General features: G+C 41.7%; 1 protein-coding gene across 1 annotated transcript; it reads right to left on the reverse strand.

The window, feature by feature from the left end:
• Positions 1-255: 255 nt before the first annotated feature.
• josd2.L (Josephin domain containing 2 L homeolog) lies at positions 256-14,589 on the reverse strand (the record flags this gene model as incomplete). Its single annotated transcript, NM_001095816.1, is given in 4 exon segments — positions 256-748; positions 7,201-7,395; positions 12,426-12,551; positions 14,379-14,589. Coding segments are annotated over 4 exon segments (555 nt in total). The 3' UTR covers positions 256-633.
• Positions 14,590-14,825: the final 236 nt, after the last annotated feature.

Raw genomic sequence — 14,825 nt, forward strand, 5'->3', positions numbered from 1 at the left:
AACAGGTCCCATACCTGTACATCAGGTTTGTTTCAGGTATACAATTTCCTATAGTACAACACTGCAGAATATAGTGCCCGTTGCTTATTATAATTTAAACAGCAGCAAAAAAACAAACAAATAATTTTTTCTCTGTGTTTACAAAGGACAGACAAAGACTTTTGGTCTAATAGTCGAGAACAGGGCCAGTGCAAAATGTATTTACTGCATGATGGGATTCATGAGCTGGATGAATGCAAAGCTACAAAATCTTAATTTTTATAAAAAAAAATTTATTCGAATTAGAAATAAAACATTTTCGGTGTGCCTCTGGAAATATATTAATTTTCAGCACCAGGTAGAGAGAAAATAACATTTAAGGCATCAGCAGATGTGCATATTAGTGTAAAAGAGTCATGTCGCATACAGTAAGGTGACATTTATACAACTTTTTATAATCCGCCATAATAATAGCTGTGGTAAATCAAGCCTGACTCGGCAGGAGAGCAAACCTTATATAAATAAATACAATGGGAAGAGTCTTTGGGTTACAGGGTGATTATTAAAGTCTTTGGGAGAGCGAATCAGCACAGCTGAGAGAGGAGGCAGACGGCTAACTCCATTGTAAACGTGGGAAGCTCTGTGGCTCAGTGTTTATGTGGCTGCCTGTTCCTCTGTTCTTATCCACAGCCGTGCGTCCTCCACATCCCTCCCAACCACCAACAGGATCTCACAGGAGCCTCTCGACATGCAGCCATGCAGGAACTCCCTGCAAAAATGGACAAAGACTGAGTATTTTACAGGCACACACAGCAGAGATATTGACACAGAGGTGATCCAAACAAGTTCATTTTTAATTACATCTTGAAAATGCTAGCCATGTATACATCAGCCAACTTTCCTATGTGCAACCAGGCCTGGACTCTAGTGATGTGTGGGTCGAGTTTTCCACAACCTGCACCCGTCCGCCCTCAATCTGCGCCTGACTTCCCCCTTCCTCTTATAGACCAGCACCGTCCCACCAATGACGTCACAAAAGGGGTGGGACAAGCAGGTAGTGTAAGGTCGCGGGGAGAGCAAGCAGAAGAGCTCAACCCAGACCACGACCCGCAAATGGGGGAGCGATGTCGGCCCGAATCCTTCCGACCTGCGGGTATCGGGCCGGCCCACACATTACTACCAGACTGACAATTTGTGGGTTCTGGCAAATATCAGAGGGGCTGCCATAACATGCCATAGAAAGTCACTATTTAGTGGGCTGGTGGGGAACTGATTGGGCCTCGCTTTTCTTGGAATTGCATGGCTTTTGACTCCCAGTCAAGACCTGTGTGCAACTAGGGTTGCCACCCGGGCGGTATTTTACCGGCCTGGCCGTTAAAACATCCACCAGGAGCCGGCATTACAAATTTACCGGCAATGTAGTTGCCAGAAAGTCTGTAATGCCCTTTAATGTAGCCATTGGCCCATCCACCTAAACCCTCAACCAGCCTAGATCTTACTCTTTCCCAATCTCCGCTTGTAGATGCCTGCTGTGGCATAGCCACGCCCCTTTTGACATCACCCACCCCTTGTGACAACATGAGCCGCCTCAGCCTCTGGCCAGGCCGGTAAAAATTGGTGTGAAAGGTGGCAACCTTATGTGCAACCAATTGGCCCTCAGATATCTGTACAATTTGACCACACGTGGATCAGCAAATTGCACTACAGGTATGGGACCTGTTATCTAGATTGTCTGGGGCCTGAGGTTTTCCATATAAAGGATCTTTCTGCAAAAATCTGAAAAAATCAAACGATTTGAGAAAAAAGCCTGAAAAAATCATACAATATAATTTTTCATACTTTTTTCCCCCAAAAGAAATTAATTTGAGCTTTTTAAATAATAAATAAGGTCAAATCGGGTTTGGGAGTTCAGTCGTGGTTTTTTTTTTATTAAAATAATGAGATAAATTCGGTAAATAGCCCTCTAAATGAACCCATTAGGATTGTTTTTCCTTTAACAAGGATTAATTATATCTTAGTTGGGATCAAGTACAAGCTACTGTTTTATTATTACACAGAAAAGGAAATCATTTTTAAAATTTTTTGATTAAAATGGAGTCTTTCCCATAATTCGGATCTTTTCAGATAACAGGTTTCCAGATAATGGATCCCATTATAAGATTAATTAGCCTGCAGGCCTTCTCATGTTTTGGGTCAGCTGGTGATTTCATTAAACCGACAGGTTTGGTCACTGGTCCAATGCCAAAACAATTGGTCAGGACCCACCTTAATCTACTGATTCAGATACAGGTATGGGATCCGTTAACCTGGAAACCCGTTATCCAGAGTCTCCCATAGACTCCATTTTATCCAAAGTTTTAAAAATGATATCCTTTTTCTCTGTAATAATAAAACAGTAGCTTATACTTGATCCCAACTAAGATATAATTAATCCTTATTGGAAGCAAAACCAGCCTATGGGGTTTATTTAATATTTACATGATTTTCTAGTAAAGACTTAAGGTATGAAGATCCAAATTATGGAAAGAACAGTTATCCAGAAAACCCCAGGGCCCGAGAATGCTGAATAACCGGTCCCATAGCTGTGTAACGATACAGGCCATGGGATGACACAGATGAGATCACTAAGTGATGTTAATTACTAGTGACCTCATTATGTTCTGTTTCATGTTAATGAAAATACATGTTCCATATTATTCATGCCTTTTATTTATATATATATATATATATATATATATATATATATATATATATATATATATATATATATATATATATATATATATATATATATATATATATATATATATATATATAATAGTTTATTGGAGAAGACTGCTTTGAGTTTGACATTCCTGTTCTTCAGGATGATTCAGGCAATGCACAATAGTATTGCCACTCCTACACTATTCCAAGAACACTCGTACGTTAATTGGAGTCATAAAATACCGTAACTAGATGCCCTCAATAGTTTAAATGGAGCACTGCCAATCTCTTTATCTATTCAGCACGAGGGAGGGGGGAAAGATGCCATTCACCATTATTTCTAAATAGCTGCTGCGTGTGTTTGATTATGTATAGAGATCTTATATATAGCAGATCGATATTAAGCGAGTTTTATTTGTCGGTTTGAGGTTTGCATCTGTTCGCTAAAGGGGTTATTTTCCTTTAAATTAACTTTTAGTATTATGCAGAAAATGACATTCTGAGCCAATTTGCAACTGATTTAGCTTTATATTCAGCAGTTTCCCAGTTTGCAATTTCAGCAATATGGTTGCTAGGGTCCAAAATACCCTAGTGACCATGCATTCATTTGTATAAGAGACATGGATAAGAATAGGAGAGGGCCAGGAATGGACCGATGAGTAATAAAAAGTAGCAATAACAATAAATGTGTAGCCTTACAGAGCATTTGTTTTGTAGATGGGGTCAGTGACCCCCATTTGAAAGAGTCAAAAAATAATTCAAGTATCAAAAATAAATAATGAAGACCAATTTAAAGGTTTCTTAGAATTAGCCATTCTATAACATACAAGTTCATTTGAAAATGAACCACCCCTTTAATGTGGTTCTTGATCCAATCGACAGGATAGCTGCAATGATGACCAATTCTCCTATTCATATTCCAGTCTCTTATTCAAATCAATGCACCGTTTCTAGGATAATTTGGACCCTAGCAACCAAATTGCTGCAATTGCAAACTGGAGATCTGCTGAATAAAAAGCAAAATAACTCAAAAAACACAAATAATTAAACGTTAAAACCAATTGTCTCAGAATATAACTCTCTACATCATACTAACAGTTAATTGAAAGGTGAACAACCCTTTTAACGAGCAACTCAATGCACAACAATGGCACTAATGGTGGCCATACATTATAGTATCTGTCACTGATATGTCCACCTTGAGAGTCAAACTATTAGATCATAACGGCTGCTATGTCATCAGGTGGATGAAGGACTGCATCAAAGAACAGGCATGGACTGGGATTGTGCTGCATTGTGCCAATCAAGATACACGTGTGTGCAGGGTCAGATTGGGGGGCCTGGGGCCCACTGGGACTAATGTCCAGGGCCCCCTCCGACCCCCTACTATGATGCACTGAGCACGCATGCGCCTGTGTAAATATGTGCAGCGCGCATGCGCAGATGGTGCTGCGCCTTAAAAAAACTTTCTTTTTTGCTGATCGGGAAAGGAGACTGGCCGGCGGGGGCCCATTAAGGGTCGGGGCCCACCAGGTTTTTTCATGGTGTCCCGCCGGGCCAGTCCGACACTGCGTGTGTGCACCGACCTGCTAATGTAGCCCTGCATCACTAGACAAGCCACGTATAATGTCAATTATTATTGCTGCTCTCTCTGGTACAGCAGATATTAAAACAATCAAGTGCTCAGTTTTTGTCCCCATAAACTTATCTCACTGCACAAGGTTCCCTGGGATTTCCGATGTACAAATGCCCCGTGTTCTGTCATCTGTTTCCCTCTGGGCATTGTTAGTGGGCTTGCTCCTGTCTCAGTGTTGTGATATGAATGTTCTGCACGGGATGCTTTTATGTGAAGGGCTGGCACATCTCAAGTCATTCATTCAAAATACACAGTCTTTATTTCTCCTTTAAAGGATTGGTTCACCTTTAAGTTAACTTTTAGTATGCTATAGAATGGCTAATTCTAAGTGACTTTCAACTGGACTTAATTTTTTATTATGTATAGTTTTTGAGTTATTTGCATTCTTCTTCAGACTCTTCCCAGCGTTCAAATGGGGGTCACTGACCCCATCTAAAAAACAAATGCTCTGTAAGGCTTCAAATGTATTGTTATTGCTACTTTTTATTACTATTCTTTTTATTCAGACCCTCTCCTATTCATAGTCCGGTCTCTTATTAACATCAATGCATGGTTGCTAGGGTAATAGCACACTTGCAACCAGTCTGCTGAAACTGCAGAGCTGCTGAATAAAAAGATTAATAACTCAAAAACCACAAATAATAAAAAATGAATATCACTCTCTATATCATACTAAAAGTTAGTGTAATGGCGAACAACCCTGTTAAAGGATTAGCAGACTTCCTAACTTTTGAAGCCTATGATTAAGTGAAGGTGTTCCCGAAACGCGTAAGGCCTATGTATTTTTACAGTACCCAGCAATAAAAACCTGTTTTTTACAGGAGTGCCGTCCTCCTGTTTGTGTATTTACTGTTGGCAGTGGGGACACTGCGGACTGAGCACGCGGCACCACAGGGGAGCAGCTAAGTGGTGGTGAGTTGAAGCGGTCCTAATCGTTTTTGTGGAGATTACTCTCCTATTCATAGTCCGGTCTCTTATTCACATCAATGCATGGTTGCTAGGGTAATAGCACACTTGCAACCAGATTGCTGAAACTGCAGAGCTGCTGAATAAAAAGCTAAATAACTCAAAAAACACAAATAATTAAACGTTAAAACCAATTGTCTCAGAATATAACTCTCTACATCATACTAACAGTTAATTGAAAGGTGAACAACCCTTTTAACGAGCAACTCAATGCACAACAATGGCACTAATGGTGGCCATACATTATAGTATCTGTCACTGATATGTCCACCTTGAGAGTCAAACTATTAGATCATAACGGCTGCTATGTCATCAGGTGGATGAAGGACTGCATCAAAGAACAGGCATGGACTGGGATTGTGCTGCATTGTGCCAATCAAGATACACGTGTGTGCAGGGTCAGATTGGGGGGCCTGGGGCCCACTGGGACTAATGTCCAGGGCCCCCTCCGACCCCCTACTATGATGCACTGAGCACGCATGCGCCTGTGTAAATATGTGCAGCGCGCATGCGCAGATGGTGCTGCGCCTTAAAAAAACTTTCTTTTTTGCTGATCGGGAAAGGAGACTGGCCGGCGGGGGCCCATTAAGGGTCGGGGCCCACCAGGTTTTTTTCATGGTGTCCCGCCGGGCCAGTCCGACACTGCGTGTGTGCACCGACCTGCTAATGTAGCCCTGCATCACTAGACAAGCCACGTATAATGTCAATTATTATTGCTGCTCTCTCTGGTACAGCAGATATTAAAACAATCAAGTGCTCAGTTTTTGTCCCCATAAACTTATCTCACTGCACAAGGTTCCCTGGGATTTCCGATGTACAAATGCCCCGTGTTCTGTCATCTGTTTCCCTCTGGGCATTGTTAGTGGGCTTGCTCCTGTCTCAGTGTTGTGATATGAATGTTCTGCACGGGATGCTTTTATGTGAAGGGCTGGCACATCTCAAGTCATTCATTCAAAATACACAGTCTTTATTTCTCCTTTAAAGGATTGGTTCACCTTTAAGTTAACTTTTAGTATGCTATAGAATGGCTAATTCTAAGTGACTTTCAACTGGACTTAATTTTTTATTATGTATAGTTTTTGAGTTATTTGCATTCTTCTTCAGACTCTTCCCAGCGTTCAAATGGGGGTCACTGACCCCATCTAAAAAACAAATGCTCTGTAAGGCTTCAAATGTATTGTTATTGCTACTTTTTATTACTATTCTTTTTATTCAGACCCTCTCCTATTCATAGTCCGGTCTCTTATTAACATCAATGCATGGTTGCTAGGGTAATAGCACACTTGCAACCAGTCTGCTGAAACTGCAGAGCTGCTGAATAAAAAGATTAATAACTCAAAAACCACAAATAATAAAAAATGAATATCACTCTCTATATCATACTAAAAGTTAGTGTAATGGCGAACAACCCTGTTAAAGGATTAGCAGACTTCCTAACTTTTGAAGCCTATGATTAAGTGAAGGTGTTCCCGAAACGCGTAAGGCCTATGTATTTTTACAGTACCCAGCAATAAAAACCTGTTTTTTACAGGAGTGCCGTCCTCCTGTTTGTGTATTTACTGTTGGCAGTGGGGACACTGCGGACTGAGCACGCGGCACCACAGGGGAGCAGCTAAGTGGTGGTGAGTTGAAGCGGTCCTAATCGTTTTTGTGGAGATTACTCTCCTATTCATAGTCCGGTCTCTTATTCACATCAATGCATGGTTGCTAGGGTAATAGCACACTTGCAACCAGATTGCTGAAACTGCAGAGCTGCTGAATAAAAAGCTAAATAACTCAAAAACCACAAATAATAAAAAATGAATATCACGCTCTATATCATACTAAAAGTTAGTGTAAAGGCGAACAACCCTGTTAAAGGATTAGCAGACTTCCTAACTTTTGCAAGTATTATTGGTTTAGTAAGGCCTTACTTTAACTCCTTCGTGCCACCAAGTTTGATGGGTGCTTTCAGCTTGGAGTCCAAATTGTAGTAAACACCGTCAATCTGTCGCACGGCAATCCAGTGTTTGCGTGTGATGGGCAGAGAGAGGAATCCCAGAGACACAGGAGATGGAATATTGAGGATGAAGCCAAAGATTTCACTCGGAACCAGACTCTCCAGAGATCTAGCAAATAAAAAAGAAAAAGGCGCGAGTTCAAGGACGTTTATAACCCCATGTTTACATTTGCACTTCATTATTGACAACAGCCGTCACCAAGTGTGAATGTGGTCATTATTAACACATGTGCAATGTCAGAGGACAGCAGTGGCCCAACCGATGATATGGAAAACAATATTTTAATAAATGACTGAGTAACACAATGTCTGACTACTTTACGTCCTCCTCCTGATCAGCGGATATCATGGCCACCAACTCCATTTCAACAACCTGGTTGCCCAGTAAGCATGACAGAGGAGTTAAAGGGGTGGTTCACCTTTAAAGGAGAAGGAAACCCTTTCGGCACAAAACCCCTCCCCCCGTAGGCCCCCCTCCCTCCCGGCCTACCTCCCCCCCGGGCATGCACAGTAGGAGCATTTGCCGGTTCAGCTCTATTGTGCATGCGCTGAAAGTCACAACGTTTTCAGATTTCTTTTATCAGCAACTTTGTGACTTTCGGCGCATGTGCAGTAGATTCCAACCAGCAAATGCTCTTCTGCGCCGCCAAACGCCGGGGAATCCAGGAAGAAGATTGCACAGGAGAAGATGGTGCCTGCAAACTCCACGTTAGAGGACCTGCGCCGAGGGGTAAGTTGCAACTTAGGGGCATTTGCCTGGGGGAGAGGTAGGCCGGGGGAGGAGGGCCTACTGGGGGAGGGGTTTTGCGCCAAAAGGGTTTCCTTCTCCTTTAAGTTAACTTTAAGAATGTTACAGAATGGCCAAGTCTAAGCAAATTTTCAATTGGTCTTCATTGTTTATTTCTTAAAGTTTTTTTAATTATTTGTCTTTTTCTTCTGACTCTCCCCAGCTTTCAAAAGGGGGTGACTGACCCCAGCAGCCAAAAACGATGGCTCTGTGAGGCTACAATTTTATTGCTATTGCTACTTTTTATTACTTATTTTTCTATTCAGCCCCTCTCCTATTCCTGTTCCAGTCTCATTTAAACCACTGACTGATTGCATAGGGTAATTTGGACCCTAGCAACAGATACCAGCTGAAATTTCAAACTAGAGAACTGCTGAACAAAAAGATTAAAAAAACCAGACAAAATAAAAAGTGATGCCCAATTGCAGGGCCTTATTAGTAAGGGGCTAACTACAGGAAGCTCTATAATATAAACACCATTTTTCTTGTCCTTTAACTACAAGGACAGTGGGATGTTGAGAGTTGTCGCGACCTCCATCTGCCTTCGGTTGAAAAGGGGCAAGCTGTGCTCTTATCCAGAACAAAACATTTCATAAAATCAGTTTTACCAGTGCAGGGCAACAGTACATGATATTTTTATTACTTTAAAACACATTTAACTGTTTTGGGGTAATTGTTCCTTTAAAGGCAAGTGTCCCAATGTCTTTATGTAAAAGGCTATATTGTTAGTATAACTATACAATGAAAGGCCTGCTTCATCTATCTATCCATCGCCAATACAAATATCCACACTGAGGATCTGTTACATTTGTGTTCCAGTTATTGATCTATTTGAGATTTCATACCCGAGCTAAATCTGAATAAAGAGCTTATACAAAACAAAACAAAAAAAGATGATCTAGTTACTGAGACAGAGCTGTTACACAATATCCTTCTGTAAAGTTTCGACTTGAGTTTAAGTTAAATAAAAGGGTTAACAAAATGACTTTGCACACAATGGGTAGAGAGAAAAAGAAAGTTTCCAGCCACTCCAGCAGTCTTGGTTAGCAGACTCCCTGGCTCCCGCCTGCCTTGGCTTCTTGAAATCTGGGAAACATAACTGCCATGCACTAAGCTGCAGCTGTGCTATTTATTTCCCAGGGATGTTAAAATAAGTGTCTGACTGTAGAAGCAGAAGAAGCAAATGTATAGGAAAAAATGCAAGTACTAAAGTAACACATTGAACTCACAGTGTAGATAACACTCCATCAGGGGAATGTAATAAAAATCGCTAACGGGAAAACTATTCGCAATGCGAAAAGTTATGCCTTTGCGAACAAATTTTGCTTTGTGCGAATTTAATATAGCTTTTGCGAGCCTGGAAACTGTTTAGCAACCACTTCCGACAGTGAAAGACCGTTTGCAAATTTTATAGTTTGCGCCAATGCGCAGTCAATGTAATAAAACTTCTTACTGAAAAAGTCGTTATATTTGCTCCAAAAGATTACGACACCTTCAAGCACTTCTTATGAGTGCGCAATAAAAATTCGCAATGCGCAATTAAAATTCGCAATGCAATAACAGTTTAAGGAACAATATTACATTGCGAGATGTGGATTTTTAGTCTTATTGGTGCGAATTGTTTTGCTCTTTGCGACTTTTATTGGTGCAAAATGCAAAAATGGAAGCAATCCACTGCAGATCTGCTCTCCTTGTCTGTCATTTAAACCACATCAGGGCCCTGTACTTACTAACTAGGGCGTCATTCAAGCATGTCAGCAGACAGTATGGACAGAACTGTGATGCGTGTGCTAATGTGACATTCAGCATTCAAACCATGTTTTTAATCTCCCACAAGGTGTGTAACGCAGCCAGACCCTGGACAGAAATAAGCACTTTTTTTGCACTTCTAGCCTGGGTCTCTTATGCCAAAGCCTACCAATGGCACGGCTTAGTGAAGAGTGGGGTTTGTTTATAGAGAGCTCCTTGCCCTGAATTCCATCACCAAATATTGGTTGGGGCCAGGAAAGGACAACCCTTATCCAGGGGATAAGGAAACTGAAAATCTTTTAATCTCCCACAAGGTGTGTAACGCAGCCAGACCCTGGACAGAAATAAGCACTTTTTTTGCACTTCTAGCCTGGGTCTCTTATGCCAAAGCCTACCAATGGCACGGCTTACTGAAGAGTGGGGTTTGTTTATAGAGAGCTCCTTGCCCTGAATTCCATCACCAAATATTGGTTGGGGCCAGGAAAGGACAACCCTTATCCAGGGGATAAGGAAACTGAAAAGATTAAGAATGAGACATTCTTTAACATTCTAGAAAATATTGTATAATATAACGACTAGACTTTTTAGATGCATCAGCTGTATCTCAATACACACACCTATTGCTGACGCTTAAGCTGGCCATAGACGCAAAGATCTGTTCGTACGAATCGATGATTCGTACGATTTTTGGACCGTGTATGGAGAGTCCCGACATTTTTCGTACGGCGGAGTTTGGTCGATCGGACAGGTTAAAAGATTTCTGTTGGGTGCCGATAATATCTCTGCGTGTATTGCCGATCGTACGATTTTAAGAGGGAGACTGTCACCAGCTTTTGTCGGACGATTGCTGTCAGGGGCAGAACATCGGCTGATCTGTTGTTTTGTACTTTATTTGATCTGAATGGTCAGTGGCAGGTCGGGAGATGGGAAAGTCTGATCGTACGATGATTCGTACGATCGGATCTTTGCGTCTATGGCCAGCTTAATGTGTAGACACAGAAAACACCGGCACAGCATGGGTATTACTAGCAGGTATAACCTTGCTCGTTTATTGCGGATGCAACATTTAGGGGTTACGCCCCGAAACGTTGCATCCGCAATAAACGAGCAAGGTTATACCTGCTAGTAATACCCATGCTGTGCCGGTGTTTTCTGTGTCTATGCTGCTTTTGAGGTTGCCCAATTCCTCTACCATCGAGCACCTGGAATTCGCTTGTTCTTGGACGGCCAGGGTGTGCGAGTGTAAATTTGTTTTTTTACAGCTTAATGTGTAGCACAATAGTCATAGGGACTGGCTGAGTGAGCTTACAGGCAGCAAACCATTGGGGATTTAGGAAACATATGGTGGCCACGTAACCCTGAAATGCATTTCTAACAATAGCAACAGTATTCTGTAGACTCTGTTTATCATGTCTAGTATATGGCAAGGAAAGTTAGAATCACTGGGAAGGAAAGTTATTAGGCGTCCATCAAAGATTGTAGCTCTTAAGACCCCAGCTCAGGGGGGACTTCTTCTCAGTGCCGTGCCACCATACTCTTGCAATGCCCCAGTATGCTCTGTGCCACCCTAGGGGGCATAGGTTCTGCACAGAAATGTTTAGTTGTTTTTTGTACTGAGCATACACAAACATAGTGGTACCTGGGCCAGTACATTTTTAGAAAAAGCGGAGCGCTGGCTCTTGGTCTGAAGTAAGTGACTAGAGGGGGTGACCAACAATTTGGCACCTCCCAGTCATTCAGCTTTTCCTTGTTACATTTTGTGATTTCTCTGCATTTTGTCTCTGGAACTTTCTTATGGCTCATTTCACATTATTAATTTCAGAGATAGGAAGAACACCCTCATGTGCCATACTTTTTGGCAATGTGAGAAACATCAAATGTCTACACTCTGCATACAATGCAGAAGACAGGGTGAGAAGTGTAAAAAAAAAAACAAAGAGGGAGGAGGATTCTACCCAGAGTCTGGCTCCACCACTCACCCTAATATACACTTATAAGATGTTCTAGTAGGTTCAACCCACGGGCCCTGGAGCTTTCTGCCCAACCTGCTCATAACTTCCTATTGTCCCGCTACAGGAACCTGTACTGTAAAACTGCAACTCCCGAATACAGGTATGGGATCTGTTATCCGGAAACCCATTCTCCAGAAAGCTCCGAATTAGAGAAAGGCCATCTCCCATAGACTCCATTTTATCCACATAATCCAAATTTTCAAAAATGATTTCCTTTTTCTCTCTAATAATAAAACAGTATCTTGTACTTGATCCAAACTATAAAAAAAATATAAATATAAAATATAATTAATACTTATAGGAAGCTAAACCAGCCTGTTGGGTTTATTTAACATTTACATGATTTTTTAGTAGACTTAAGGCATGAAGATTCAAATTATGGAAAGATCCATTATCTAGAAAACCCCATGTCCCGAGCATTCTGGATAACAGGTCCCATACCTGTATAGTAATGTATAAGGAAAGCAACAAAACTAAACATGTGACTTGGTCCCCCAAGGGCCACATAATTACCAGCTGCGAGTCTTTTCTCAGTTTTCATGCACTCAGTTCCAAAATGGACACCACACAGGGCTGATATTTTGCGCTTACCTTCGTTTGTCCCACCATACCGCTGCATAGTCCATAGTCTGAAGAGCTGCCATAATGACGTTGACATCGTAATTGCCGGTACCCAGAAGACTGCGGTGAGGATTAATCATGGAGTTTGGAGCGAGGCTGAGACACAGAGAAAAGAATGTGTAAATAGGTTGTTAAGCGATTAATTGCAGAGCAGGCCATATTTAATATCTGAGTCACTTTTTATACATTACGGACATAGAGCGAGGTAACAACCTCATGCAGTGTGTTATTCAGGCTAAGCACATACTAATTATTAATCACCACTATGAGAGCTTCGTACTCTAGGGGCCCTTGACTTCCATGCATTACTGTTGTTTGTTTATCAAGCAGCAGCAGCTGTGTAATGGGTAACAGTAGTATTACTGTGTCAGGCAGAGACAAGAGCTTTTAAGGCATCCTCTTGGCTGAGCTCTCAATGCAAGACAAGCAATACTCCCTCCCTATACAGGATTTAACTCTCAACAGATCCAGTCTTGCAGATGATGGCACATTCACAGCTCTAACCATCATCTGTTCTCCAAACTGCACCCCTCCAACTGAATATAAACTACATGCGCTGCAAGTCTGACCCTTACAATAAGTGTATGAGCCACGAGTGATACATGTCCCCTTTAAATACTGCTCCATGTACTCCAGGGTATATATCAGCTTTCCACTATGGGAATTCTAACACAGAAGCGGCTTATCTGCAATACCTAGGGGCACATTTACTATAGGTCGAATAGCGAGGGTTAATTAACCCTCGCTATTCGACCCTCGAAGTTAAATCCTTCGACTTCGAATATTGAAGTCTAAGGATTTAGCGCAATTCCTTCGATCGAACCATCAAAGGAAAAAACGTTCGATCGAAGGATTTTAATCCATCGATCGAACGATTTTCCTTCGATCCCAAATTGCCTAGAAAGCCTATGGGGACCTTCCCCGTAGGCTAACATTGGTGCTCGGTAGGTTTTAGGTGGCGAAGTAGGCGGTCAAAGTTTTTTTTAAAGAGACAGTACTTCGACTATCGAATGGTCGAACGATTTTTAGTTTGAATCGTTCGATTCGAAGTCGAAGGTTGAAGTAGCCAATTCGATGGTCGAAGTAGCCAAAAAAATACTTCGAAATTCAAAGTATTTTTCCTTCTAATCCTTCACTCGAGCTAAGTAACTGTGCCCCTTAGTCTATGATGATAAATTCCAAGCAACCCATCAGGTACTGGCAGTTATAACTCATCACCTTGATTATTATTATTAACCCATATTTATATATCTCCAAACATATTCCACAGCTATGTACAATATATAGGAGTATACATCAAACATACAGATCAAATACAATAACTGAATGTCTCTACTACAGGGATACAAACTGTAAGATCTCTGGGGCCCCAAGCTGTCACCTGGCTGTTCCCCATTTACTCCATAACAACCTACATAAAATTTAGGGGCAGATTTACTAAGCTCGAGTGATGGTTCGAATTTCAAAAAGTTCGAGTTTTTGGGTACTTCGACCATCGAATAGGCTATATTCGACCATTCGACTTCGATTCGAACGTTTCGAAGTAAAAATCGTTTGACTATTCGATAATCGAAGCAAAAAGCTACCGAAGAACAATGTTAGCCTATGGGGACCTTTCAGAGCACTTTTCCAATTTTTTTTTGGTAGAATAAAAATCCTTCGATCGATCGCTAAAAATCGTTTGAATGATTTCTATTTTTTTTAACTTCAAAATTCGATCCTTAGTAAATCTGCCCCATAGAGTCCTGTTCTGAATTAGGGTTAACCCCCTTCTGCATTACTTATAATCACTTAGCTGTCAGTATACATTATCCCCACTCTTCACATTCACATAACCCCACTGTACCCCCCCTGCCAGAATAATAGTATCGTCCTTTATTTACATATGTCCCACACATCCCAGCAGCAGCATTTGTCTCTCACCCGCGGCAGATCTCCTCGGCCCTCTGCTGGCTGAACTCCGGCTTCTGTAGAAGGTTATTGAGAGCATGTACAGCGCACAGCTCCAGCCGCTGCCGCTCGTGAAACACCGACTCGCTCATCCCAGTACCGGAAGATCTGACAGCCCGATGCTGCTGCACATTGTACTACTATGTGGTCATGTGACGGGGAGGAAGGCGTCACGTGGCTGTCCGTAAAAGGGGCGGTGCGCGTCGGGACGGGCAAAGGGAACGGAAGTCATAAAGTTGTTTGTGGAGAAGTGTGAAGTAGAGGAGGGGAACTCCTGAGAATAGTGAGGCGTTACTGGTGAAATAGTAATATAAATACCAACATAGTCACACTAATCACTGTGTGAGGGAAGTACTGAACAGCTTATAAACTGAATAATAGGGATATGTACGACTGTATCTCACTGGTGTACATTTGGGT

The sequence above is a fragment of the Xenopus laevis genome, chromosome 4L (assembly GCF_017654675.1).
Source record: "Xenopus laevis strain J_2021 chromosome 4L, Xenopus_laevis_v10.1, whole genome shotgun sequence".
Classification (NCBI taxonomy): Eukaryota; Metazoa; Chordata; class Amphibia; order Anura; family Pipidae; genus Xenopus; species Xenopus laevis.